Here is a 25270-nt window from a genome sequence, read left to right on the forward strand (position 1 = left end):
TCAGCTGGGATGGGGCCAGAAAGAATTGTAGATGCTGAGTCGCCTTTCAACAGCCCCTGACATGGCCGTTTAAACTCAACTATAACGTTGTGTGTGAATATGCCTTGAATGCCTTAAACTACCATGGAGCCTACCATGACCTGTTGTAGGGATAGATGGCAACTTTCAGATGTTCGATTACAATTCTCTTTGGCCCTGGCCTGCATGACCAATGGTCAAGGATGAAGAGAGTTGTAATCCAACAACACCTGGAGGGCACAACATTGGCCACCCTGAATCTATTGAGTAGACCTATGGAGGAGTCTCCCAATGATGGTTATATTATTATGTTGGTGCTTTACGTTTGTGGTGTAGATATATTCTGTTTTGGTTGTGAACTGGCATAGCTGGTCTATTAATCTTCTGTTGTGAGACATTTCTCCTATTGGCTATGGGAAGGGTGGAAAGTCTCTTTTTATCTCATAACCAATAGCAAAAGCCTTCATGCATACACAAGACTCTGTACCAGATTCAAGGGGTGTGCACAGAATTGCAACCCATTGGGAGTTCCAAGACCCTTTTCACATCATTGTCCTCATGCCCCTTGAAGCCACGTCTTAATGGTGGATTACTCTTTGGAGTGACAAATCAGGCAGACTGTGATGAACACTCAGAAGTGCTTGGAATTCCATATAGAGCCCAGCCTTGTAAAGATTAAGGGGTCAATTCACATACATTGCAAAGTACAACAGCTCCTGTTTATTTCAAAGGGAGCTGAATCGAACATTATGGACATAATTCTCTAGGTACCAAATGGAACCTTGTTCAAGCTCCCACTGAAATGAGTGGAGGCTATGTGTAGACTGTACCCTTTGTGCATAATGTATGTATTACTTATGTAGAAAATGCTCCCCTCATATGTTTAAACCCATGGCTGCTTCAAACATGGTGACTTTCCTACATTATTAACATTTCTGTGTAGAAAAGGCAGTCTGCAAACCACTTGCACATTATCAGACATGAGAAATCACACACTAGTTTTGTTTTTCTTTTTTTCTTTTTGCTGTGGATAACTAAAACACACTTGATTTGCATGCATTATGTCTATGTAGAAAATTCATCACATTTGAAGTGGCCTCAGACATCTCTTTGAGAATAAGAAATCCACTGAAACGAAACTATTTTCTTGATTATCCTCATGCTTAAATGATATGTTACATGCAGGGGGGTGGGGAACAGCCGTTAGTTTTTCAGTAGCCTATTTTTTTGCACATTTCTTCATAATAAAAATGTTTTACTTAAACGTGTTGAAAACCAAAGAGGATTAAATCATTGCAAAGAATGTCAAACTTCGAGGAGTTTATGTTAGTATTACCTTCTATCTAAACTTGCATGCTGCCTTTTAACCAACACTTGTTTCATTGCTTGCTTATCTATTCCCTGAAGTAAATATAAATATGGAAATTAAAATGAAGGCTTGGCTCCAGACTAACAGCACAATCCTGACCATGTCTATTTAGACGTGAGCTCTGTTGAATTCAATGGGGCTTACTCCCAGCCCCAGGTAAGTGGGATTAGGATTGCAGCCTTAGTCATGCTTAGAAGAGACCTATTGAAACCAACAGGATTTAAGTGCTAACTATTGATTTCATTGAGTCTACTTTAGGCATGACTAAGTGTGGATTGAACCCAAACCCAGCATCTGTTATATATTGTTAGATAGCGGAAGGACATGCAGTTCTAAATGTCCTTAATCCTTTAAAATGTATGTGTGTGCATTTAAAAAGTGTTCTCTGAATTATGTGTGTTTAATGTGCACTGCGGTTAAACTACTTGTTTTCTCCCTGCCTGCTCTTTGAAGATGCCAATTAGGAATAATGGGAAACAAGGGGTAGGCTAAGCATTGCAGTGCATTCTTGTTTACATCTGTGTGTGATTATTTCAGTCTAATGTTTTAAACACTTTGGCCCATTCATGCTCTCACTGACGTTAATTGGGTTTTGCCATTAGCTTTAATGGGAGCAGGAGTGGGCTTTGCACTCTTGTTTTCTGTTGTGTTCATTGCATTCCTTCTTGTTTGTGAACTGACCACCCACCCATGCATGTGTTTGCCAGGTATATTTATTTGTGCTGTTCCACCAAGGGGCTTGTTTCTTCTTATGTTTCAGGTTAAATATTGGCAGTATGAAATGAAAAAAAGAGGGGAAAGGATTTTGGGTAAAACTGTCTGTTAAATGCATTCTCATCTTACCTAAAACAGTATGCATTAAATCGTTCATAAACTGTTTAATGCAGTTATTAAATTAAACCATATTATATGTTAGTTTATATTAAGTTGTTCAGGACAGTTTTTCGAAACAAGAGTCAGAACCTAGCAGTGTTTCTCTCTCTCTTAAGTTAGCATTTTATTTCCTAAGCCAGGGTGCTATGAATTCCCTCCAAAAACATGTCCTTGTTATGGGAATCATTGAGAAAACATTGCCAACTAACAGGATACCCATAAATCCTTTCGTCGTATGAAGTCTGGGACTCCAGAATAAAGTGAAGCTACCTGAAATGGTAGTGATTTCTTTCTGTTTTCTTGGTAAATTTAACAGGCTCATGAAGCTGAGGAGGAGGCCCGAATGAACCCTGAATTTGCTGACAGGATGAAACAGCTTGACAAAGAGGCAGCCTACTATAGAGACGAATGTGGCAAAGCTCAAGCTGAGGTTGACAGACTTCTAGAAATCCTCAAGGAAGTAGAGAATGAAAAAAATGACAAAGATAAGAAAATTGCTGAATTAGAAAGGTAAATTCCTCATCATTTGTGTTTTCTCAACAAATGCCTTTTACACTCACCTTTGATGAGAAACAATGGCAACATTTTTCTAACAGAAGAATAACAAAAAAGCAATCAAACAGTGAATGGATTCTTTGTATATCTGTTCTGATATTTTTCAAGGTCAGGAGCAGCCCTTCGTGTCTTCTGGAAAGACAATATTTCTTTAAAAGAAAGCAGGGAAGGAACTCCTATGTTGTGGAGGAAGGGAAAGGAAGAATGTTGCACAATACATAGTATGAAGTACTCTGCACACACAAAAAATACACCGGGTGAAGTGGAAATTGGTACTTAGGTGATAGAATATTGGAAGTAAAATAGAAATTGATCCTTAATACATTTATACTGTGCTTTTTTGGGGGGTATGCAGGGGTATGCATACCCCTAAACATTTTGTGAATCTAAGTTTCGCCTCATTGAGGGGGCAGTATTTCAGTGAGTAGGAAAATGAGAGTACCCCTAAACATTTTTTTTTAAGAAAAAAAGCACTGCATTTTTAGGAATATTTTTACAACAAAAATGTAAAGTTTTGCACAGAGAACAAAATGAGCAAGTAACAGACTGGCTAACTGAATAATTTGTGCTTTGCTGAAGAGATTTAGATACAAATGAGGCGCCGTTATGATGCTTCATTGAAAGAGATTTAGTTACAAGTGAGACAACAATATGATGCTATCTGTGAGCTATGCTATTTCTGGGCTATTTTTTGGTTGTTTTTTTTAAGCTTGCATTCAAGTCTTGATGAAACAAGACAAAATCAGCATGTCTACTTTGGGTATGAGACTCTACAAATGAAGACTGATTTGGAAAAACTGGAAAAGATTCAGTCATGTATGATGATGAAGGCAACTCGGCATTATTGATTATTTAGATGTTATAGACCACCCTCTTCTGAATCTCTGAGTTGGCCAGTGCAGCAGTCAAGCCTGCTGCCTTGTCTCCACTATTGAGGGCTCCAGGGCCATGCGACATCAGCACACGCTGTGGTGTTCTCACACTGTACATGCACACCACGGGGCGTGCTGACATGTCACGCTCACACCCCATGGCTTGTGCACATGACACAAGCATGCCCCACAACATGTGTGTGCACAGCCACTGGGGGATTTTGAGGGGGCCCAATCCCCTCCTTGAAATTTTTTTGGGGGGCTCTTGGCATCCCTCCAAATGACATGCCCGGTAGCAGTACTACAAAGAAACAAACAAAATTCTTCAAATTGTCTAAATAGTGTACATAATTAATAGTCCTGGGGTTGTATCCAGCCAAGTTGTCCCATTAATGCAAGGACTTCCACTTGAGCAACAGAACGTCCCCCTCCCTCTACGCCTACCATGTACCCCCCCAAAAAAATCTGCACTGGGTTTCCCGCCAGCCCTCTGGAGTAGATTTGGGGTGAGCACACAGGAAAAGGAGATAAGTGGCAATAAGCACACTTGTGGGTGAAGATTTCAAGTTTTATTAGTTGTACAGCAAATATTAGACATAAAATGCAGCAACAAACGCACACAGAACCTACTTGGACTAGCGGTTCGCAATCTCTTTTGGGCCACTGCCTCCTTGGTTCCATAAATTCACCCCCCCATGCCTGAATAGTGGTTTGCACAACCCACTAAATAAGAAGATAACACAATAAACGTCAAAACAGTAACAATTAATTGCACATTTATTCAACATCCAGTTAAAATTGTTTAGTTTAATTAATTCAACAAAACTGATGATCCATTGAGACCAGCTTTTCAAAATCTGATAATCATTTACATCTTCAGTGCCTCCCTGCCACTTACTTGCTTCTCAGTGCCCCCCTGGGCAATCCCTCTGCCCCCAGGAGGCGGTACCACCCACTTTTGGAACCACTGACTTAGACACTTAAACTGAGCACTTAAGCACAACTAGAATAAAACCCTTCACAGTCTGCTTCATTCCTCTGTTCCATCTGCTGTCTGCCTACATGAGTCACATGCCCAAGGTCCTAAAGACCCTCCCATAAGGGTCAGAGGGATGAGTTATGAGACTGCAGGTGCACCTATAGTCTTATGAACCTGATTCTCTAGGTTACAATATGTGACTTCACCTAGCTGGTGTGTAGAGATAACCACCTGTCAATCATAGGTTATGAAATTCCTGTTTTGCATTCCTTCAGCAGTGCTGACTAGCAGAATATGTTCCACGGTTTTAGGACTCCAACCTACAACTTTACAATATGATACCTGCAAAGCAAATGGTTAATCTTGTGCCTGGGCACCTTTGAGGACTTCTAGCTCCTCGTGAACACAAAGTTATGTCCTGTAGCAGGATTTTTTAAAATAACAAGTATTTGCAAACCACATCCTTCTACTGTGTGACTCCTGCTAGTGCTTATTGCCACTTATCTCCTTTTCTTGTGTGACTCCTGCTAGAAATATCTAGAAAATTGTTGCTAGAAAGTGGAAATGCTGCTAATAGGATAAAGGTGCCATAGCATGACTCCCCTCTCTCTCCAATACGCAAGGTGACTTTTCCTGCCTCCTATTTTGTGTAGCTGAAATGCTATTTTGTAACATCCTTTCATTAACCTAGTGGAATAGCTCTTAATTAAATCAGTGCGTGTGGCAAATACTCAACACTTTGTGGAAGAAGGCACAGGTTTTTCTTTTTGTATCCTCTAGCCTGGGAGAATTTTTAGCAAAATAGAACATCTAGCTTTTAAAGCAATTCACTTGCAAAATATAATCAATTGCAGACAGACACAATATATGAAAAGACCTTATGCTTTTCTTCATGCATACGAATGTGATTTCCTGAACTAAAGTGTGTGTGTGTGTGTGATTTATGTGAACTTTTTGAACCATTTAGAATACAGAGCCATTTTAAAATTACTGTCACAGACTGGAGAGCAAAGGCAGGAATTCTAATGGGTGGATATTTTACATGCTTGTGCTTCAGTTTCATTCAGAGGAACGAGTCTCAGATGTATTCAGAGCAGGATAAAAATGGGTGGCATATTTCCAATATGAGGTGGTGAGGTGTATCTCTGAGTGACTTTATATGTCTGGTCAATGACAGTAAATGGTTACGATGCTCAGTCCAGACTCTGCACTGATATCTGGCTACGTAGTTCCCTGCACTGCGGAGGATACGTATTAACTTCAATTTCTCAAACAATTTCAACAGGACTACATTCCTTCAGCCTGCTTTTAATGTCACCCAGGAACTGGGAGCCTTGCATGCTGAATGATGTGAAAATATTTCCAGTGGAGTGGATAGGGACTCAATACAAGCTTTTTCCCCATTTGTAGCAAATTATGTGATGAGGCAACTTGGCTCATTTGGCATAGTTGCCTGGATACTGGCTTTTGTACCAATTAGTGGATAGCCAAAATGCAAACGTCCTCAGCTGAGGCACCCCAACCTTTGCCAGGTTGAATTTCCTCTCCCCCCCCCATCCAATCTGCCTTTAGACCAGGCAATGTACAAGAGATGGTTCTTCCCCACTCCTCTAGCCACCCATTTCAGTGTTTTCTTCAGTTATTTTAATCTCTGGGCTCCTGGCAACCGAACATTGCTTTAGACTCTTTCTAAAGCTGCTTCTTCATGAATTCTTTTGAGCAAGATGAGAGAGCTATCCTTGGGCAATTCAGTTCAGGGCGTGTGGGTCCCTATTGTCCCATGTGATTCTCTTCACACATACATGAATGTGTTTCGTTTTAAAATGGTGGCATGCTTAATAGTTTTTAACTTTAAATCTGGGATGCATGGAAGTCTTTGAAAACCAAGTTGAAGTACTCCACAACAATCATACAGACTTAAAACAGCTAAGAGGTTTGAGTTTTTGAGTTACTGATGGATGGAATTACTATTGGCCTTAAAATGTAATGAAGACAGAAAGCCCACACGCATAAGTTTGGAGATGAATAGCATATTGGTTCTGCCTTAACATGAAAAAGGTGAAAAAAACACCATGAGCGGACCAGGGTTTTTTTTGTTTTGTTTTTTTTTGAAAACATCAGTTTCTCTTTAATGCCTCAACTAGAGCATTTGAAATAAGGGCACAATTGCTAATCACTGTGAATGACCTCTGTTCTTTTGCGTACAGCTGCAAATCCTTGTAAGATCTATGACTGAATTTTCCTTTAGTTGTAGAAGGAAGGTGCAGCTTATTACTGACCCCAGTAAAGGTTGGTGCCGAAGTTGAACTGCAGCTTGTAGATGCAATTAGCTGTACCTCATTTGCTAATGGTGGGAAGGAAAGATAGACAGGGCAGGGGCAAACTTTGAGGATATGCTGTCCTGTGGGAGGCTAACATTTGACACCTTCCAGTGCAGGCTTAGGGTAAACAAAGTGCTGGGCTTTGGGAAGGAGCCACGGGGCTCTGTTGGGGTCCTAGAGCCCTCCCTTCTCCTTCCCAAAACCTGGTAAGCACGTGCCCTGCTTGGGGAAGGAGGGAATAGGACTCTAGGACCCTGTCAGAGTCCTAATGCCTCCTTCCTGAAGCTGGGCAGTGCCCCCACATCTCTGTCACTGCCCTAAATCCACCTCAGAAGAGGGGCCCTGTGAAACTTAGTTCACCACCTTCCTCATCTTGCGGAACTATTCTGAAAGGGTGTGGGGCCCATGAAAGCTACTTGATTAAAGAATGGAATTAAGCCTCTCTCTGCCTCTGTGTGTACCCTATGTTTGGTTTCTGCCATTATCTTTCATTAAAATTTACTGTAGCCCAGCATTAGGAGGCTTAGCAGCAGCAGGGAAGGAAAGCAGCAGTAATGCTGTGATATGCAACAGGCTGCTGTGAACTGTCCTTCATTTCAAATTTCCCACAATGCCCCAGAAAAACCCTTGAAGTCACAGTACATTATGACATGCTGCCTCTTCCTGGATAGCTATATCAAGAACAAGATGGCTGCTCCAATTAATCTTTTTTTAGGGGAGCCATATTTCCCCCCATACAATGTCCCTGCTAAATGGGTTGTTGGGGATGGGGGGAAGAACCACTTTTCTATTTGTAGAGTTACCTATGAAGATCTCAGTATACTGCTGCTTCCAACAGGTTTTTGGTCACAATGTCCAGTGAGCACAACAAGTGCTGCATATTTCAGCTGCTTGGGGAAGCTAGAAATAGGAGTTTTGTTTTTTTAAGGAAGAATGATCATTTCTTAAGTTCTCTTAAATACATTATTCTCTCTCTCTCTCTCTCTCTTTTGCTAAAAGCAAGCAGGTTTTAAAATATTTTTTCTTTTAAAAATCTGGATGGGCAGTTGATGGAATAGACTTTATAGTCCACTTTTGTAGACATGTACTGAACACAGACATGAATCCGTTCAACCTTAGTCTCTCATATGATACTGCCATCTTTTACTGCTTTTTAGTTAATTTCTTCTCTTAAAGTATACAAAGGCAGGGAAATTCCACAGTAAACCTTCACTTGGACATGTGCTAAATAACATCAAACTGAGAGCCCCAAATAAATAATCAACCAACAGGAAATGAAAAACAAGTGCTGTAGTTCATGTTTCACAAGTTGCCTTGAGTAAGGCTGTTCCAACTTAAGAGAGGCTTGTGCCTCTGTGAAGGCGAATGCCTGATGAATGTTCTGTCATATTTTGACAAAATACTTAAGCTTACAGTTCCTTTATATCACCATACTGAAACAACAATGCAATAGTATGGTAGTGGGAGGGACGTCAACTGAAATGTCAGCAGAAAATCCAAGAGAAAAAAACCCGCTGAAATAAAAAAAACAGCATACCAAATCACTATGCAGCTATTTCTGATGTTTAAAAAATAAATAAATCACCTTTTGCAAAATGATGCAGGAATGTGCACCTGTGATGGCTCTGGGGGACTCTTTTTGGTTTGGCATTAGATAAGGGTTTGTATGTGTGTTTTGGCTAATTGAAAGGACATGTTAAATATTTTTGTAAAAAAAATATTTATCATGCATCTGGTTATTCTCAGTGATGAAGTATTGGTCTTATTCTTGGGACTGAAAAAGATTGCTCTCAGCTTTAGAAAGGTCTATGTTTCCATGGGAAAAAGTGGTGTCTTTGATCAGTGTAAGTGATCAGTACTTGAGAATCTCTGACAAAATTCTTTGAACATCTAGCCAAGCCATTGAGCTTCCTTTATTTTTCATGGGTGAAGATGACTTGCTGCATATGAGTCATCCTCAAATCCTTGTTGGTCCAAGCAACATTATTTTCCCCAAGCATGAATGCCTCCTGTCAAACATATGCCTTAGCAACTGCCATCAGCTTTATAGTGTTTCACTTGTATGTGTATACACGTGAGAATGTATACATATTCTAAGGTAGCTTTTCCATCATACATAAGCAACATGTTTACTTCCTCCTAAGCTGTTGCTTTGGTCATCACCCATCTTAGAAACACTGTACACTAACGTTTATTTGTTGATTTCTGTTTTTGACAAGAGATTGCTGATATAACATCTGCTCACTTTTATGTTGAAAAACTAATGTTTTTCCTTCGTTTATTCTCTTGCTATTTCCTTCCTTTTTGTGTTTACTCTCCAAACTGCTGCTTTCACCCCTGCTTCAACCAGCTTGACTTCCAGGTCAGTACCTTTGGTATATTATTGTCTCACATCACTCACTTATCAGATCCACTTCATGTTTAAATTGATAGACACAGTATCCTCTGGCTACTTGCGTTTAAGTATATGCACCCCTGCTTCCCCAAGTTGTTGATTCTTTTGATGGCAGACATTTTCTAAAAACTCCCCATTCACTCTGTTTCCAGATGAGGGAATAGTTTTTCTGAAGGATTTTGTGTTAAAATGTAAAGACTCATAAACTGGTAACAGTAAATTGCCAACGCAACTAAAGGTACAACAGCAGTTCCTTGGGTAATGTTTCAGTAAATCTCAGTGTTTTGAAATACTTAATCATTAGTGACAACCCAAATGTAACTAACTTTTGCCTTTTTCCTGTAAGCAATTTTTTAACAATATGTTTACCCACACATACTATAATTTATGGGTTGTAATAGTAGGATTTGGAACCATAATGATAACATGCTGGGATTTTTGTTAATACATACTAAAAAGTGAGAACATTATGCAGAATTGACTGGATATCCCAATGATTAGCATAACAAAAATAGAATTGAATTAAAAAATGAATCAAGCATTATAAGAATAAATACTGTTTGCTAAGGACCCATTAGCTGCAAATAAGAAATGAGAATGTATTGGATTTTTTGTTGATCGTAAGATGGCAGTCAGCCATTTGTTTGATTCATCTGCAAAAAAATGGAAAGGTATTTCTAACAGGGATAAGTAAACATTGATTGGTTAGGTAGCTGTAATGATTGTGTGAATGAACGATTTAAGTAGATTCCAAAAGATACTGGAGAAGGAAATATGACTATACTTCATTAATATATCAGAAAACTGAAGAGGTTAAAGTACTTTGAGTTTTAGTCACTGCCAACTGTGAATATTAATTTGCAATGGAGAACATAAAATTTATAAGTGCTAGAAATGTCTCGTTCTTGAGTAGCCTCTTTAGAACACTTACTGTAGTAAACAACCTTATTGGTCAACTTAATGATGGTTCTTCTTTCTGCCTAGACTACATAGTGAATCCCTAGACTAGAATAACATTGCAAGGCAAGCTGTGGATTGATATGGTTTATATATGTAGATAGTGCTCAATTTCATGTTTCTGTGATGAATAAGGATGAGAACACATCTTATCTTTATGAATGTTTCATGGGGGGAAATGAGCAGTTTCCTTCACCATCCTACTAGATAGAGCAAGCTAATGAATAAAAATATATGAAGAAGTGTGCCTGCACACGGAAGCTTATACCAGAACAAACTTAGTTGGTCTATAAGGTGCTACTGGACAAATAAAAAAAGTGTGTGAACCATGTCACCAAAGATTGTAGTGTCTCCTTTTGTGAAAAGAGATTTTTGGTTGCCTGCCTGTCTTGCTCATATAAGAAGGGGCTGCAACTCTCTCTGATTGCATTTCACCTTACCCACATTAGTTGGTCCGAAGAACCAATAACTTCTGAATTTATTCTTAACCTTTCCTGCCAGGGTGGGCATGACTATGCATGGCCCCCAAAATGCTTTCTTCAAATTCTGTACCAAAACTTCATGGCATCAAAAGACTTTGAAAGAGATAACAGCATTAATAAGATGTGCACATAAGCTTCATTATGTGAGTTAATCTGTAGTTTGGAAATTCATGGTGTGGGCTAATTTAATCCTTCTGTGGAGCAGGGCAGCTTTGTGAACCTTTCTAAGCTAGTGACTTTTGTACCTCAGACTGCTGGTTTTTACCTGGAGCAGCTGTCTTCCATTGACAGAAAAACCTAGACAAAAGCATGCCTTTTCACAAATCATCCAGAGTTTTGTAATCTTTGGAGTGAAATAAAAGAAGGAGTCTATCTTTTTGCATATGCTTCCCAGGTGGATAATTTTGGTTATCTAATGTTTTTATTTGCTGGCAGAATTCCAAGTATCAGACAGGCCTAGGGGCACATTTATTTGACTTAGAGCTGTAGCAGAATTTCTAGTCTGCATTTCTCTGATTATAAAAACCTGAGGTCTTTCACTGTAACTCAAAAGAAAACTAAGTTATATATTTATGTGGTAGTATTCTGTAGACTGAAGTTGCTTCAGATGATCATCTGGAAAGACCTTGTGTGTCTATTAGGTGAAAGGAAATGGTTTTGCCTGTGATTCAGAGGGGGGAACTGCACATCCACTGCCACACCTGCAGATGTCAAGGAGAAGCAAAGCTGTGTGTCATCAGCATATTGCTGACACTGTTCTCCAAACCTCTGGATGACCCCACTCATCGGTTTCATGTAAATGTTAAACAGCATAGGGGATAAATTTGAATTCTGATTAGCACCACATTGGAGGCTCCACGGGGCCAAAGTGCACTCCCCAAATATCAGCCTTTGGAAATGACTATCCAGGTAGGACCAGAACCACTATAAAGTGGTGCCACCCACCCTTAACTTGGATAGACATTCTAGAAGAATACCATGGTCAATGGTATCAAAAGCCACTGAGAGGTTGAAGAGAATTAACAGGGACACATTTCCCCGACAGAGGTCATGCCAAAGTCATTTCTGTGCCAAAACTGGGCTTAAACCCTGATTGAAATGGATCTAGAGTGCCTAGATCTAGTCCATGACCACCTGCTCAAGAACCAATGGCCAAGAAAGGAAGACTGGCAACTGGCCAATACTTAAAGTTTCTGAATCCAGGGAGGGTTTCTTGAAGCATGGTTTTACTGCTGCCGCCTTCAAGGAAGCAGGGACCACTCCCTCTCACAAGGAGGCATTAATCACCTTCCTGGCTCAACCAGCTGTGCCCTCCCTGCTAGTTTTTATCAGTCAAGAGGGGCAAGGGTTGAGAGTACAAGTGGTCAAAGGGACTCTGTGTGAGACTGCCAGCGGCTGAGACCCCTCTCCTTCAAGAGATAAAGCCAAGATCTCAGGTTAGAAGCTTAAAGTTGAGAGACTATAGTGAAAGGTAAAACTAGTAGTTATGTATGATGCAGCAGTGCAATACTCTCTTAGGACAGTGTAGGAGCCTGTTCCATCAGAATAGTAAATACCAGCAGAGTAGTTGGTACCAGCTGTTTCATGGTGAGCCTGTGCTGCTGGTCTGCCTAATCATTTCTGTGGGGAAGTAAAACTCAATGAGATGTGCAAGCCAAGGTCTAAAAGAGTTTTAAATGTCACATTGGACATTTCCCCCCGTTTTTTCTAATAGTTTGACGGTTCCAGAAGCAGCTGGAAGCACCATTCAAAAAGTTTCCATGTACAAAATGAAACATTCGCAGTAACTGTCACTCAAAGAATATCAATGCTATAGTCATCACAGAGATAACATGCACACATGTTTCTTACTCAGATTAAGCTATTTGTGACCGTCATCCTTTGCCATACTGAACTTAGGGCTGCCAAACATCCAGAATTCCTCGGACATAACTGGGATTCGGCCCTTGTAAACAGCATTTGGGAGCAAATAGCTGAAATGTCTGGGAAAATCTGGATATCCGGCAAGCCATGTTGGAAGTGTAGCTTCTGGTGAATTTCCTTTAAAATAGTTCTAAATTTCATTTTTCAAAAAAGAAACCTCAAGAACTTTTGTGCCCAGATTTTCACTTTTTGAAATATGGCAACCCTAACCGAACTACATGTTATAACAACAACAACAACAACAACAACAACAACAACAACAACTTATTATTTATACCCCACCCATCTGGCTGAGTTTCCCCAGCCACTCTGGGCGGCTCCCAATCAAGTGTTAAAAACAATACAGCATTAAATATTAAAAACTTCCCTAAACAGGGCTGCCTTCAGATGTCTTTTAAAGATAGGATAGCTGCTTATTTCCTTCACATCTGAAGGGAGGGTGTTTGGCAGGGTGGGCGCCACTACCGAGAAGGCCCTCTGTCTGGTTCCCGGTAACCTCGCAGTGAGGGAACCACCAAAAGGCCCTTGGAGCTGGACCTCGGTGTCCAGGCTGAACGATGGGGATGGAGACGCTCCTTCAGGTATACAGGACTGAGGCCGTTTGGGGCTTTAAAGGTCAGCAGCAACACTTTGAATTGTGCTCGGAAACGTACTGGGAGCCAATGCAGATCTCTCAGTTCCGGTGTTATGTAGTCCCGGCGGCCATTCCCAGTCACCAGTCCAGCTGCCGCATTCTGGATTAATTGCAGTTTCTGGGTCACCTTCAAAGGTAGCCCCATGTAGAGCGCATTGCAGTAGTCCAAGTGGGAGATAACTACATGTTAAGAAGAGGTAAATAAACTTTGGTTTCAGGGTTTGGTACTCACCTCTTTTCTATAGGCAAAAGAAAAGGCTAACGATTGAAAACAATTGAGTGCATTTCAAAACATCAGAGTATATTTATAAGACAGCTCTGGGTTTAGAACAAATCTTGTAAATAAAGGGCCATAGCTCAGCAGCAGAGAACTTGCTTGCCGTACAAAAGGTCTCAGTTCCAAACTTGACAAAGGCTGTGAAAGGTTCCTGTCTAACCCTCCCCCCCGAAAGCCGCTGCCAGTCAGTGTAGACAATACTGGGGTGTAAGGCAGCTTCCTGCATTCTTATTAGTAAAAATAGGCAGGACAAATACTTGATCTTGTGCTGTAATCCCTAGCTGGACTCCTCCTACATGTCTCCAAGTTACCATCCCACCCAAAATGATTCATAGTATGTGAACCCATTTGGAATTGATTCCATAAATTCCCGAAGGTGCTGACAGTTCCATCTGTCTATAAGGCACATATTCTTAGTCCAGATTCTCAGTTTCAGACTGGACCAAGAATATGTAACAATAAAGAACCAGATGGACTATCAGGTGCAGAACCAGTGTTCTTTACTTTTCTCGATTCTGCACTCTCCATTACCATCAGACTGGAAGCAACAGCAGCTTAGAAAATGAATTCTAAAGACAAATTGTTGCATTCAACTAAATGTTACCCCCAGACCCTCCAAGTGTCCCTATTTTCCAGGGATGTCCCTGATTTAGAGAAGCCGTCCTGGTTTCTGTTTCGATCCTGGAATGTCTCATTTTTTTCTTAGGACGTTCCTATTTTCATTTGAGAAATGTTGGAGGGTAGACATCACCTTGCCGAGAAAGGTCCATATAGTTAAAGCTATGGTTTTCCCAGTAGTGATGTATGGAAGTGAGAGCTGGACCATAAAGAAGGCTGATTGCCGAAGAATTGATGCTTTTGCATTATGGTGCTGGAGGAGACTCTTGAGAGTCCCATGGACTGCAAGAAGATCAAACCTACCCATTCTTAAGAAAATCAGCCCTGAGTGCTCACTGGAAAGACAGATCGTGAAGCTGAGGCCCCAATACTTTGGCCACCTCATGAGAAGAGAAGACCCCCTGGAAAATACCCTGATGTTGGGAAAGATGGAGGGCACAAGGAGAAGGGGACGACAGAGGACAAGATGGTTGGATAGTGTTCTCGAGGCTACCAGCATGAGTTTGAGCAAACTGCAGGAGGCAGTGGAAGACAGGAGTGCCTGGCGTGCTCTGGTCCATGGGGTCACGAAGAGTCGGACACGACTAAACGACTAAACAACAACAACAAATGTAGTTATCTGACCCCTGAGCCGCCTGAAGGCAAACCTGTATAGGGAAGGGTTCCCCCCCCCCCAATGTTTATTGTTTAATTATGTTTTTATATATGTTGGAAGCTGCACATAGTGACTGGGGCAACCCAGTAAGATGTGAGCGGAATAAATTGTAAAATTATCATTATGGAATGGGATGTCCCTGTTTTCATCAGAGAAATGTTGGAAGGTATGTACCCCAGATTAGACTCATTATAAATAAGGGACCCAAGTCATTTATGACCACTAATTTTAAAAGGTTACTTTTTGAGCAGGACTAAAATTGGGATATAATCCAAAATAGAAAAATTAAGAGAATGTAGATTTCAGCTTCTTTCTTCTGTACCTACTCAGATCAACAAGTATGATTTCTTAGAACTGATCTGTGGGGCACACAGGGAAAGAAGAGAGAGGGGAAGTTGCACAATCCCATTTCATCAATAGGATTACTTTGTTGGATATACCCCTATGATTTCTCCACAGTGACTTTAGGGATAAAGAAGATTTTCTACCCACTTGATTTATGAAATAGGGGAGGAAGCTAGCCAAATCAGAGGAGTGTTGTTCCCATCACCTTGTATTATTTTACCTTTTTATAAAAAGAAGAAAATGCTTGACAAAGACTCATTATCTTAATAGGGCAACAAAAAAGCTGTTGAAATATTGTTGCTTGCATTTTGAAATAAAACATGAAGTTAAACTAAAAGAATTGCATGTGCAAGTGTTGTTTCTGGTGGGTCCTTTTGAGTCACTTCCTCTTAAAAGCAGACAATCTTGAGGTTTTTTTTGCATGTTTCAGGCTTAGACAAAATTTATAGTGCTATAAAATGGAATAAAGGACACGATGCAGATGGCTGATTACAGGTTTCAGTCTTGTTGCTCTATGAGTAACAAGCTTTTGCTGTCATATATTCCATAAAACTAGATCTGATAAGCAGATAAGAATTCTAAACTCAAAATTAAAAATAAAAGCTTTGTAAGAGGCAAGAATAAGCCTCTTAATTGTAGCTCTGGGCATCACAGGGCTCCTTTCTGCATGCTGTTTCAACAGTCAAGTAGATTTTTACAGTGGCCAAGTAGGACAGTGACCTGGTCAGTTCAAACACTGGTTGAACTTCCATATAAATTTCAGGCTTTTATAACATTTGTATCTTCTCCCAGAACTCATACCCAGACTACTTTATATTACAGTGGTACCTCAGGTTACAGATGCTTCAAGTTACAGACGCTTCAGGTTACAGACTCTGCTAACCCAGAAATAGTACCTTGGGTTAAGAACTTTGCTTCAGGATGAGAACAGAAACCGTGCTCCAGTTTCACGGCGGCAGCAGTGGGAGGCCCCATTAGCAAAAGTGGTGCTTCAGGTTAAGAACAGTTTCAGGTTAAGAACAGACCTCCAGAATGAATTAAGTTCTTAACCCGAGGTACCACTGTATAGCCATTCACTTAACATTCCAATTTTAAAATTGTTTCATTCATTCATTTACATCATTTGTGCCCTGCCAGAAAGACTCCCAGAGAGGCTTACATGAAATCAAAAGAATACACTCCCTAGCCGCAGGGTTACAATCTAAAACTCACACACAGCGCACAAGGAAAAAGGGACAAGGAGGGAAGAGGAAAATCCAAACTCAAGACATCAGTTTCTATGCAGTTGTTCCTAAATTGACCAGCTGGCACAGTTTAGAGGCAGGAGGTGTCTGATGGAGCTTGGCCTCCAGCAGAGCTGATGGAGTGAGCTCTCTTTCTCTTTCTCCCGTTGAGGCAGTGCAGTCTGATGGAATGACTGGCCCCATGTAACATGACAGTTGAGAGGAGATCTAATGAAGCCATTTCTGTTGGCAGCCATTCCCCTGCCAACAATGTCCCAAAGTTGTGTCATCTTGCAGAGCATTCTTGAAAACAAAAATGGTGGCTGTCTGGGCTAGGTTGGACTTTGTTTATGGAGGGCCTAGGACAGTTACCAGTGGTGACCCTGCTGGGGTGCTGTGATGTGAGCAGCTTCTCAAAGGTGCTGCCTTCTGTTTCCAAGTCTGGCAGAGTGGGTGGAGTTATAGAAACATTTTATTAACCCCCATGGCAAGAGTCAAAGGATTATTCAGCAGCAGCAGCAGCACTGTGTTTTTCGTTTTTCATAATATCTGCTTCCATCTAAGTATCTGAGTTCCAGTTCCTGAAAATTCCTCTCCTGTGTAGCCTGGCAAGTGTTGATATGTTGCCAGTCTGCAGTTGTTGTGAATGATAAACATTTGGCCAAAATTCAATGGGAACTTTAGTGTAGGACTGGACCTGGGATAGCCAGACATCAGATGCCATTTTGTTGTTCGGCTGGGCAGTTCAGTTATCGGAAGCCCCAGGGATCAATAACAGAGTGACTCTGGCTGGCCACAGCATCCTTTTGGTCAGGGCGTACACTGAAGCTCCCATTGATTTCAAAAAAGAGAGAGAAAGGTGGTGTTAACATGAGGCTGATAGAGTAACATGGTTGTTGGACAAGATGAACCATTGGCCTGAACCAGTTAATTTTTCATCTCTGAATGTCCAGTGCATTTTCCTGTGGGTTAGCAATTTCCCTTTCTGTAACATGTTTAAAGAATTTTGTTTCAGCGATGTGCTCCTCTAATTCTTTTTTACATCCTTTCTAGACGACTTGCATTAACACTTATATCTTGCACTAGGTTCTGGGCACCATTTAAGATTAAGGCATGTGTCCCTTTCCCTTTGGTTGGTTCCAGGGCATTGAGGTTATCTAGAATTTTTACATCTTAGTCATATCTAGATCATGCACTTACCCCATCTATCTGAGGGTAATCAAAGTCCCCCATTAGTGCAACATCATCTCCATTGGATGCCTCCTGGTACACCCATGCAGTTGCTCATACCTTACATTCCTAATCTGGCATTGTATGCTTTCACACAACCATGATCAGCTTTTCAGAGATGAGAGTTGCCGATGGTAATTGCATCAGTGCTTATTGTAGTTTGCTTTTTCGCTCTGTTCCATATCAAATTTGGATATCATTAAGAATATTAGCAAGGAGAAGTAGCTAATTGAATTCTTCAATCCTTCTGTATGATATTATATGAAATGTATGTTGTGAGTGAAAACCTGCAGTTTTGTTACTGTAGGGTGTTATGGATTTGTCTGTGGACTACAAGGAAGACCTGAAGCTCTCATAGTAAAAAAAAAACCACCCAAATACAAACCCTTGTCACCAGCTATAATTATGTATCTTAGATTCAGGGAATATTGCCTTAAAAAAAAAATAAGAAACTCAACACCACTATTTGTAAACATTGTAAAACAAACAAACATACCAACCAACCAACCAACCAACCAACCAGGCAATATGCACCTTCCATGGTATGCTTTTTTATCTACTTAAAGTGATTAAAGTGACTTAAAGTGATTAAAGATATTTAATGAGGTTGCTTTACTCTGGTTTCCATTTTGTAAAATGCTAAGAGTTGTTAGGTTAATCCAGTGTTGCACAGGTGGACTTCCACTAGCACAACAGGACTTCACCTTCTCTCCTCTCCCCATAGGGCCTCTTGCACCCACAAAATTTGTTCCATAGGGTCTCTCGGTCCTTTAGAACAGATGTTGAGGCTGTGAAGGGGAAAAGAGAGGAACCACACCACCTGTAGAAATCTCTCCTGCTTGTGCACAGTGTTGGAGCCAATACTTAGTCTTAATTTGCATGCAAAATATATTTTTATAGACTTTTCTGTTGTTGATTTATTTTGTGTAAATTGCTGTGGACCAGAGAATACGTAAAACCCATCATGTAGCTCAAACACAATGTTGCATATTTCTGTTATGAAATTGGCAGTGAGATGCAAAGATTTCTGGCATACTTCTAGATTTTGGTAACTGGCTCTTGGTCCCACCATAATAATGTTTAATGTGATGAAAAGTATTGGAAGCAAAGTATTCTTTAGGGAGCTATTATAAATTCTGCTTCTTCCTTGTGTAGGAGTCTTGCATATCTGCATTTGGGAGGTGTTGTTTTTTTTAAAGCAAATAATTTTTAACTTTTCAAGATGGATAAATGCTACTTTGACTATGAAATACTACTTATTTTTGGCTGATATCACTTAGCTTTCGGCAAGCATAGTAAGGTACCTAATTAAAGTTGGGAACTTAACGTAGTGGCTTGGATTTCTGTTAACATCAGATGCAAAGCAACGAAGCAGCTAGAAATGAAGAGAAAATTAACATTATCCAAGCGTATAGGGGTCTGTGTTGTACCTCACAGTACCTTCTGATCATTCCAAATTGGATGTGGATACTTTTTAGAAAACATTTGTATTTTAATTCAGGGGACATTGCCCATGCCTCTTAGTGCCAAGGTCAATGAATGTAGAGCACAAGGTCTTGAAACCCCCAGAACAGCCCAGTGTAGATTGAGCATGCTTATGAGTGTGGAATACTGACTGTTGCAGAAAAAATGGGAGGGGAGGGAGATGTAGTGGCTAGAACAGGGGTCAGAAAACTTTTTCAGCAGGGGGCCGGTCCACTGTCCCTCAGACCTTGTGGGGGCTGGACTATATTTTGAAAAAAATAATAATGAACGAATTCCTATGCCCCACAAATAACCCAGAGATGCATTTTATATAAAAGCACACATTCTACTCATGTAAAAACACACTGATTCCCGGGCTGTCCGGACTGTGGGCCGGATTCAGAAGGCGATTGGGCTGGATCTGGGCCTTAGTTTGCCTACCCATGGGCTAGAATCACAAAGGGATTTCTGAAAGAAGTGAATATTTAGGCTGCAGGCTTGAGTGGATTGGGGCACATCCGAGTGTGTTTTTATGATGATAATTTAAGCATGTAATGAAAATGAAAACCCCCACCCTCATTCTAGCTTCTGGTCAGGGCTGTGTCTCTGTGTTTGATTATATATATTTTTTAAACTCCAGTTTCTAGCCAGCTTTGAATAATTGTTTTCTTTTAACAACAGCAAGGTACTGGCTGTTTTTTTGTGCTTTTACATTTCTACAAAAGCTTTCAGTATGTTGGCAAACTCAGGCCTCCCCCCCCCCTGGTTTATGGTAGACACTGACCTAAGACTATAGCAGTAAGTGATGCTTAGATGAGGTTATTCCACCCATTTGTCCTAGTGTTAACAGAATAACCACACCAACATAACACATGGCGAAGAGCCTACACAGCTTCTCTACTTCCCAATTTATTGGTTTATTTGGCTTTATCTTTTCCATGTTTATACTTATCTGTCTATTTAATCTTTTTATAGTTCTTATTCTTATTTATATACTTTGGCTAATGAATACCATCCTTCCTTTATCTTGACCTACTTTGCATCTTTCATAAATCTGTGATTCAATGAGTGTCTTAAAAATTACTGAAGATGAGCCAGATTCTTGTTGTCATAGCACACTGAAGCTCAGAAGTACAACATTTTTCAACAGTGCTGTATGCCAGTAATATTCTAGCAGGATACATTAAATCTTAACAGTTTGCTCAGAGTCACTTTGGGGCTGAGGGTTTCAGAAAAGGAAATGAATGGGGAAATTGCACTGCACAGTTGTTGCTTTTGGTTCATAGTCCTGTTCTCCAGAATGATGCCTTATTATGCTTCTTAGTTCTCTTCCCATTTTAGTAAATACTGCTTTCTTTAAAAAGTATGAAGCTGTGAAGTTCTCACCTTCTACTCTGAATCTCCCCTGGTGAAAACATAGCATTCTTACAGCATTACTTCACCCATATCAAGTTCTCTGATAGCTTAACAAATTGCTGTCCAGGGTATCCTAAAAAATGTAGGCCTATTGTACTTTCTGGTGGCCTTCCTACTGAACAGCATTTGCATCATGCTAGTTTCCATTTCTATTAAAACAGCATGCTGCCCTTCTGATTAAGAAAACACATCAGGGAATATTCTAAATTATAGCTAATCAAGCTGAATGGGCTAGCAACATGTTCAGCATACATATTAAGCAAGATATGCACAATGCCTGCATGTTAACAAAAGAACAGTTATGAAATTAAGTTAAGCTTGGGGAGCATGGTTATCCATTTATTTTCTGTGTTAGCAAATGCTTCCATCATAGAATCATAGAATCATAGAATCATAGAATCATAGAGTTGGAAGAGACCACAAGGGCCATCGAGTCCAACCCCCTGCCAAGCAGGAAACACCATCAGAGCACTCCTGACATATGGTTGTCAAGCCTCTGCTTAAAGACCTCCAAAGTAGGAGACTCCACCACACTCCTTGGCAGCAAATTCCACTGTCGAACAGCTCTTACTGTCAGGAAGTTCTTCCTAATGTTTAGGTGGAATCTTCTTTCTTGTAGTTTGGATCCATTGCTCCGTGTCCGCTTCTCTGGAGCAGCAGAAAACAACCTTTCTCCCTCCTCTATGTGACATCCTTTTATATATTTGAACATGGCTATCATATCACCCCTTAACCTCCTCTTCTCCAGGCTAAACATGCCCAGCTCCCTTAGCCGTTCCTCATAAGGCATCGTTTCCAGGCCTTTGACCATTTTGGTTGCCCTCCTCTGGACACGTTCCAGTTTGTCAGTGTCCTTCTTGAATTGTGGTGCCCAGAACTGGACACAGTACTCCAGGTGTGGTCTGACCAGAGCAGAATACAGTGGCACTATTACTTCCCTTGATCTAGATGCTATACTCCTATTGATGCAGCCCAGAATTGCATTGGCTTTTTTAGCTGCCGCGTCACACTGTTGGCTCATGTCAAGTTTGTGGTCAACCAAGACTCCTAGATCCTTTTCACATGTACTGCTCTCAAGCCAGGTGTCACCCATCTTGTATTTGTGCCTCTCATTTTTTTTGCCCAAGTGCAATACTTTACATTTCTCCCTGTTAAAATTCATTTTGTTTGTTTTTGCCCAGTTCTCTAATCTGTCAAGGTCGTTTTGAAGTGTGATCCTGTCCTCTGGGGTGTTAGCCACCCCTCCCAGTTTGGTGTCATCTGCAAATTTGATCAGGATGCCCTTGAGTCCATCATCCAAGTCGTTGATAAAGATGTTAAATAAGACCGGGCCCAAGACAGAACCCTGTGGCACCCCACTAGTCACTCTTCTCCAGGATGAAGAGGAACCATTGATGAGCACCCTTTGGGTTCGGTCTGTCAGCCAGTTACAAATCCACTGAGTGGTAGCAGAGTCAAGACCGCATTTTACCAGCTTCTTTACAAGAATATCATGGGGCACCTTGTCAAATGCCTTACTGAAATCAAGGTAGGCTATATCCACTGTGTTCCCTTCATCTACCAGGCTTGTAATTCTGTCAAAAAATGAGATCAGGTTAGTCTGACATGACTTATTTTTCAGAAATCCATGCTGACTATTGGTGATCACAGCATTCCTTTCTAGGTGCTCACAGACTGTTTGCTTAATGATCTGCTCCAGAATCTTCCCTGCTATTGATGTCAGACTGACTGGGCGGTAATTATTTGGGTCCTCTCTTTTCCCCTTTTTGAAAATAGGGACAACATTTGCCCTCCTCCAGTCTGCCGGGACTTCGCCTGTTCTCCAGGATTTCTCGAAGATGACTGCCAGTGGTTCTGAGATCACATCTGCCAGTTCTTTTAATACTCTTGGATGCAGTTCATCTGGCCCTGGAGACTTGAATACATCTAAACTAGCCAAATATTCTTGTACTGTCTCCTTAGTTATTCTGGGCTGTGTTTCCTTTGCTGAATCATTTGCTCCAAATTCTTCAGGTAGGGCATTGTTTTCTTTATCGGAGAAGACTGAGGCAAAGAAGGCATTGAGGAGTTCAGCCCTTTCTGTGTCCCCTGTTTGCATTTCACCATCTTCTCCTCTGAGTGACCCCACTGTTTCTTTGTTCTTCCTTTTGCTACGAACATACCCATAAAAGCCTTTTTTGTTGCTTTTAACCTCTCTAGCAAGCCTGAGTTCATTCTGTGCTTTAGCTTTTCTGACTTTGTGTCTACACGTGCTGGCTATTTGTTTGAATTCCTCTTTGGTGGTTTCCCCCCTTTTCCATTTTTTGTACACATCCTTTTTTAATCTTAATTCAGTTAAAAGTTCTTTAGATAGCCACCCTGGCTTCTTTAGGCACCTTCCATGTTTCCGTCTCATTGGTATTGCCTGACGTTGTGCAGTTTATATGTGTTCATGATGAAGTATGCTCCCTCATAGGCATAAGTTGAGTTAGTGAATTTTCTATGTTCCTCAAATAATAAGCTATCTTGGTTATATTGTCTATGATTAAAACACAACAGGTAGCCCTTTAGAAGGCAAATACATAAGGTTGCCATATGTCCAGAATTCCCGAACATAGCCGGTATTTGGCCCTTGCAAACAACATCTGGGTGGAAAATTCTGAAATGTCCAGGAAAATCTGGACGTATGACAACCCACGTCAGAAGTGTAGATTTTGGCGAATTTCATTAAAAATAGCTCGAAAACTCTTTTGTGTCCAGATTTTCACTTTTTAAAAATATGGCGACCCTAAAATACATGACCATGTTAGTATATGTTGAAGTGCTTATCTCTGCTGTAGTTTACAGGGCCAAACTCCAGGTTCAAAGGGATCCTTGGCACTGAGATCTCTAGTGAGCCTCCATCTACATCTGTGTCCCCCATGAGCCGTGATGCTACAGTGATCACCATGATGGTGTTTAGCAGCTGTTTAAATTTCCCGCAATGCTCCAGAGCACCTCAGACATGGTGCTACAACAGTACTGACTGAAACACACCAGTCAAGGGGGCCTTACGGCATGGTTCAATGGTGGGGCCTGCTGCAGCAATAGAGAATAACAGGTGCTGAGAAAAACCTTGGTATTTTGTAACGTGTGCTGAGGAAAGAAGTAGATTCTTATAACCACTCACTTCAGCTAATATTCAGCAACCCAGAGTGCTTCACAGCTAGATATTTTGTGAAGAGGTGATGATTAAACTGGGGCAATCTGTGCATCAGACTCCATTGTATTGAAGGTCAGGAACTGTGCACACTGCATTTGCATGGCACATGTCTTACTTACCAAACTGGGTTACTTATGCTCCAGGGCATGATCTGAAGGTCACATGAAATGACCACCTTACTGTTTAGGACAGTTTAGAGACACTTGCAGTAAAGAGGAGGGCTTGGAAATGCCAAAGGGGAGAGATTTTAAAAATTATGTAAATGAATCCACAGGATGAAAATTAACACAGTGTAATTAATCATGATATTATGTGGCCTTTCCTTTGGTCACACTCTTTTTTTCTGAATAAAGAAGTCACTAATTCAAATTTTCCTATGGTAAAAAAATATGAATTGCTATCTCTCATTTTAAGAGCTTGAAAAATCATTGTAGATATGGAGTAGTAACTGGTTTCCTGGTCAGATACTGTGTTTTAATTATATAATCTGAATTGTTACTAGCTTTTACCCTAGAATTTAGGGCAGAGTGTAGATTCCTCATTTGCTTTCATGTAACAGTGGTGCCTGGATGACTGTTCTGTGAAACTTTGCCATGTGATAGTGCTTTCCAATGGAAACAATGTTAAGACATAATAAAGCTTCTATTTAGTGGATGTTCATAGAAAAGGTTTTAAGTGCCAATGGTAAGTATCTAGGTCCCATTTTGAGATTATGAGAAGATGGATCAGTTGCTACATCAGCTCAATGTGCATTGCAACTTAAGTATTTTCTTATTACAGTGTCTAGTGCAGAAGATACTGGAAAATTTCCAGTGATCATATGGGCATTAGAAAATATCCTTTCAGTTTGCCAAAAAAGGATTAGTGTGTAGATCTCATTTGGAATTTGCACATGACTATTATTATATAGATAAGAAGAAGGAAATTCCTCAGAATCATGAGAAAGTCAAATAAATTAATATCTAAGAACCCAAGCAGGTAGTAACTCTGTCCTAAGATTAGTTTTTCAGACTTTCATGACAATGCCTGGCCATATAACTTCAAACAATTGCTTTTCTTTGTTGAAGAATATAAGTTTTACAGTTTAAAATTGCAAAGGAACAACACATTTAATTCTATTAACAGCGTTATTCTGGTAATGTTTGGCATGAATTTGGTTTGTTTTAAGTATGTTAGCATTCATCTTCAGAATTGCTTTTTTCATTTAGCAAGAGAAATTTGTCTGCGAAATACATCAGTAAGCAGTTTTAAAAGGGAACAGCAAATTTCATTAACAAGTTCATTCTTCTGAGAACAAGTCTACAGCACAGTTGCCCAGCTCACCCAAAGCACAAAGGCAAATAAAAAAGCTGGTTTGGATTTGCAGCATAGTCCTGAGAACATTATTCCAGTAATGAGATGTCACAGTGTCTGTTTAGGGGGGAAATGCCCCTGAAGGCAGAGAGATGAGGATGTTTTTGGATTTTTGGAGGGAGGGGAGGGA

At 40.5% G+C, this 25270-nt stretch overlaps 1 protein-coding gene across 10 annotated transcripts in view; it reads left to right on the top strand.

Moving 5' to 3' along the window:
• ERC2 (ELKS/RAB6-interacting/CAST family member 2) overlaps window positions 1–25270 on the top strand; it is a 538310-nt gene that overhangs the window by 255604 nt on the left and 257436 nt on the right. For 4 of the 10 annotated variants that reach the window (XR_014005107.1, XR_014005108.1, XR_014005110.1 and 1 more), the window contains 2 exons: window positions 2577–2770; window positions 9338–9349. Coding sequence is in view for 3 of the 10 variants with exons in the window: in XM_081184042.1 (XP_081040168.1) it covers window positions 2577–2770; window positions 9338–9349 (206 nt within the window). In the remaining 7 variants the exon portion in view is untranslated. Of the gene's footprint in view, window positions 1–1840; window positions 1871–2576; window positions 2771–9337; window positions 9350–25270 lie in introns of all 10 variants that reach the window. The other 6 variants (XR_014005105.1, XR_014005109.1, XM_081184043.1 and 3 more) reach the window with 3 other exon arrangements.

The sequence above is a fragment of the Podarcis bocagei genome (assembly GCF_964188305.1).
Source record: "Podarcis bocagei genome assembly, chromosome: 2".
NCBI classification, from domain to species: Eukaryota; Metazoa; Chordata; class Lepidosauria; order Squamata; family Lacertidae; genus Podarcis; species Podarcis bocagei.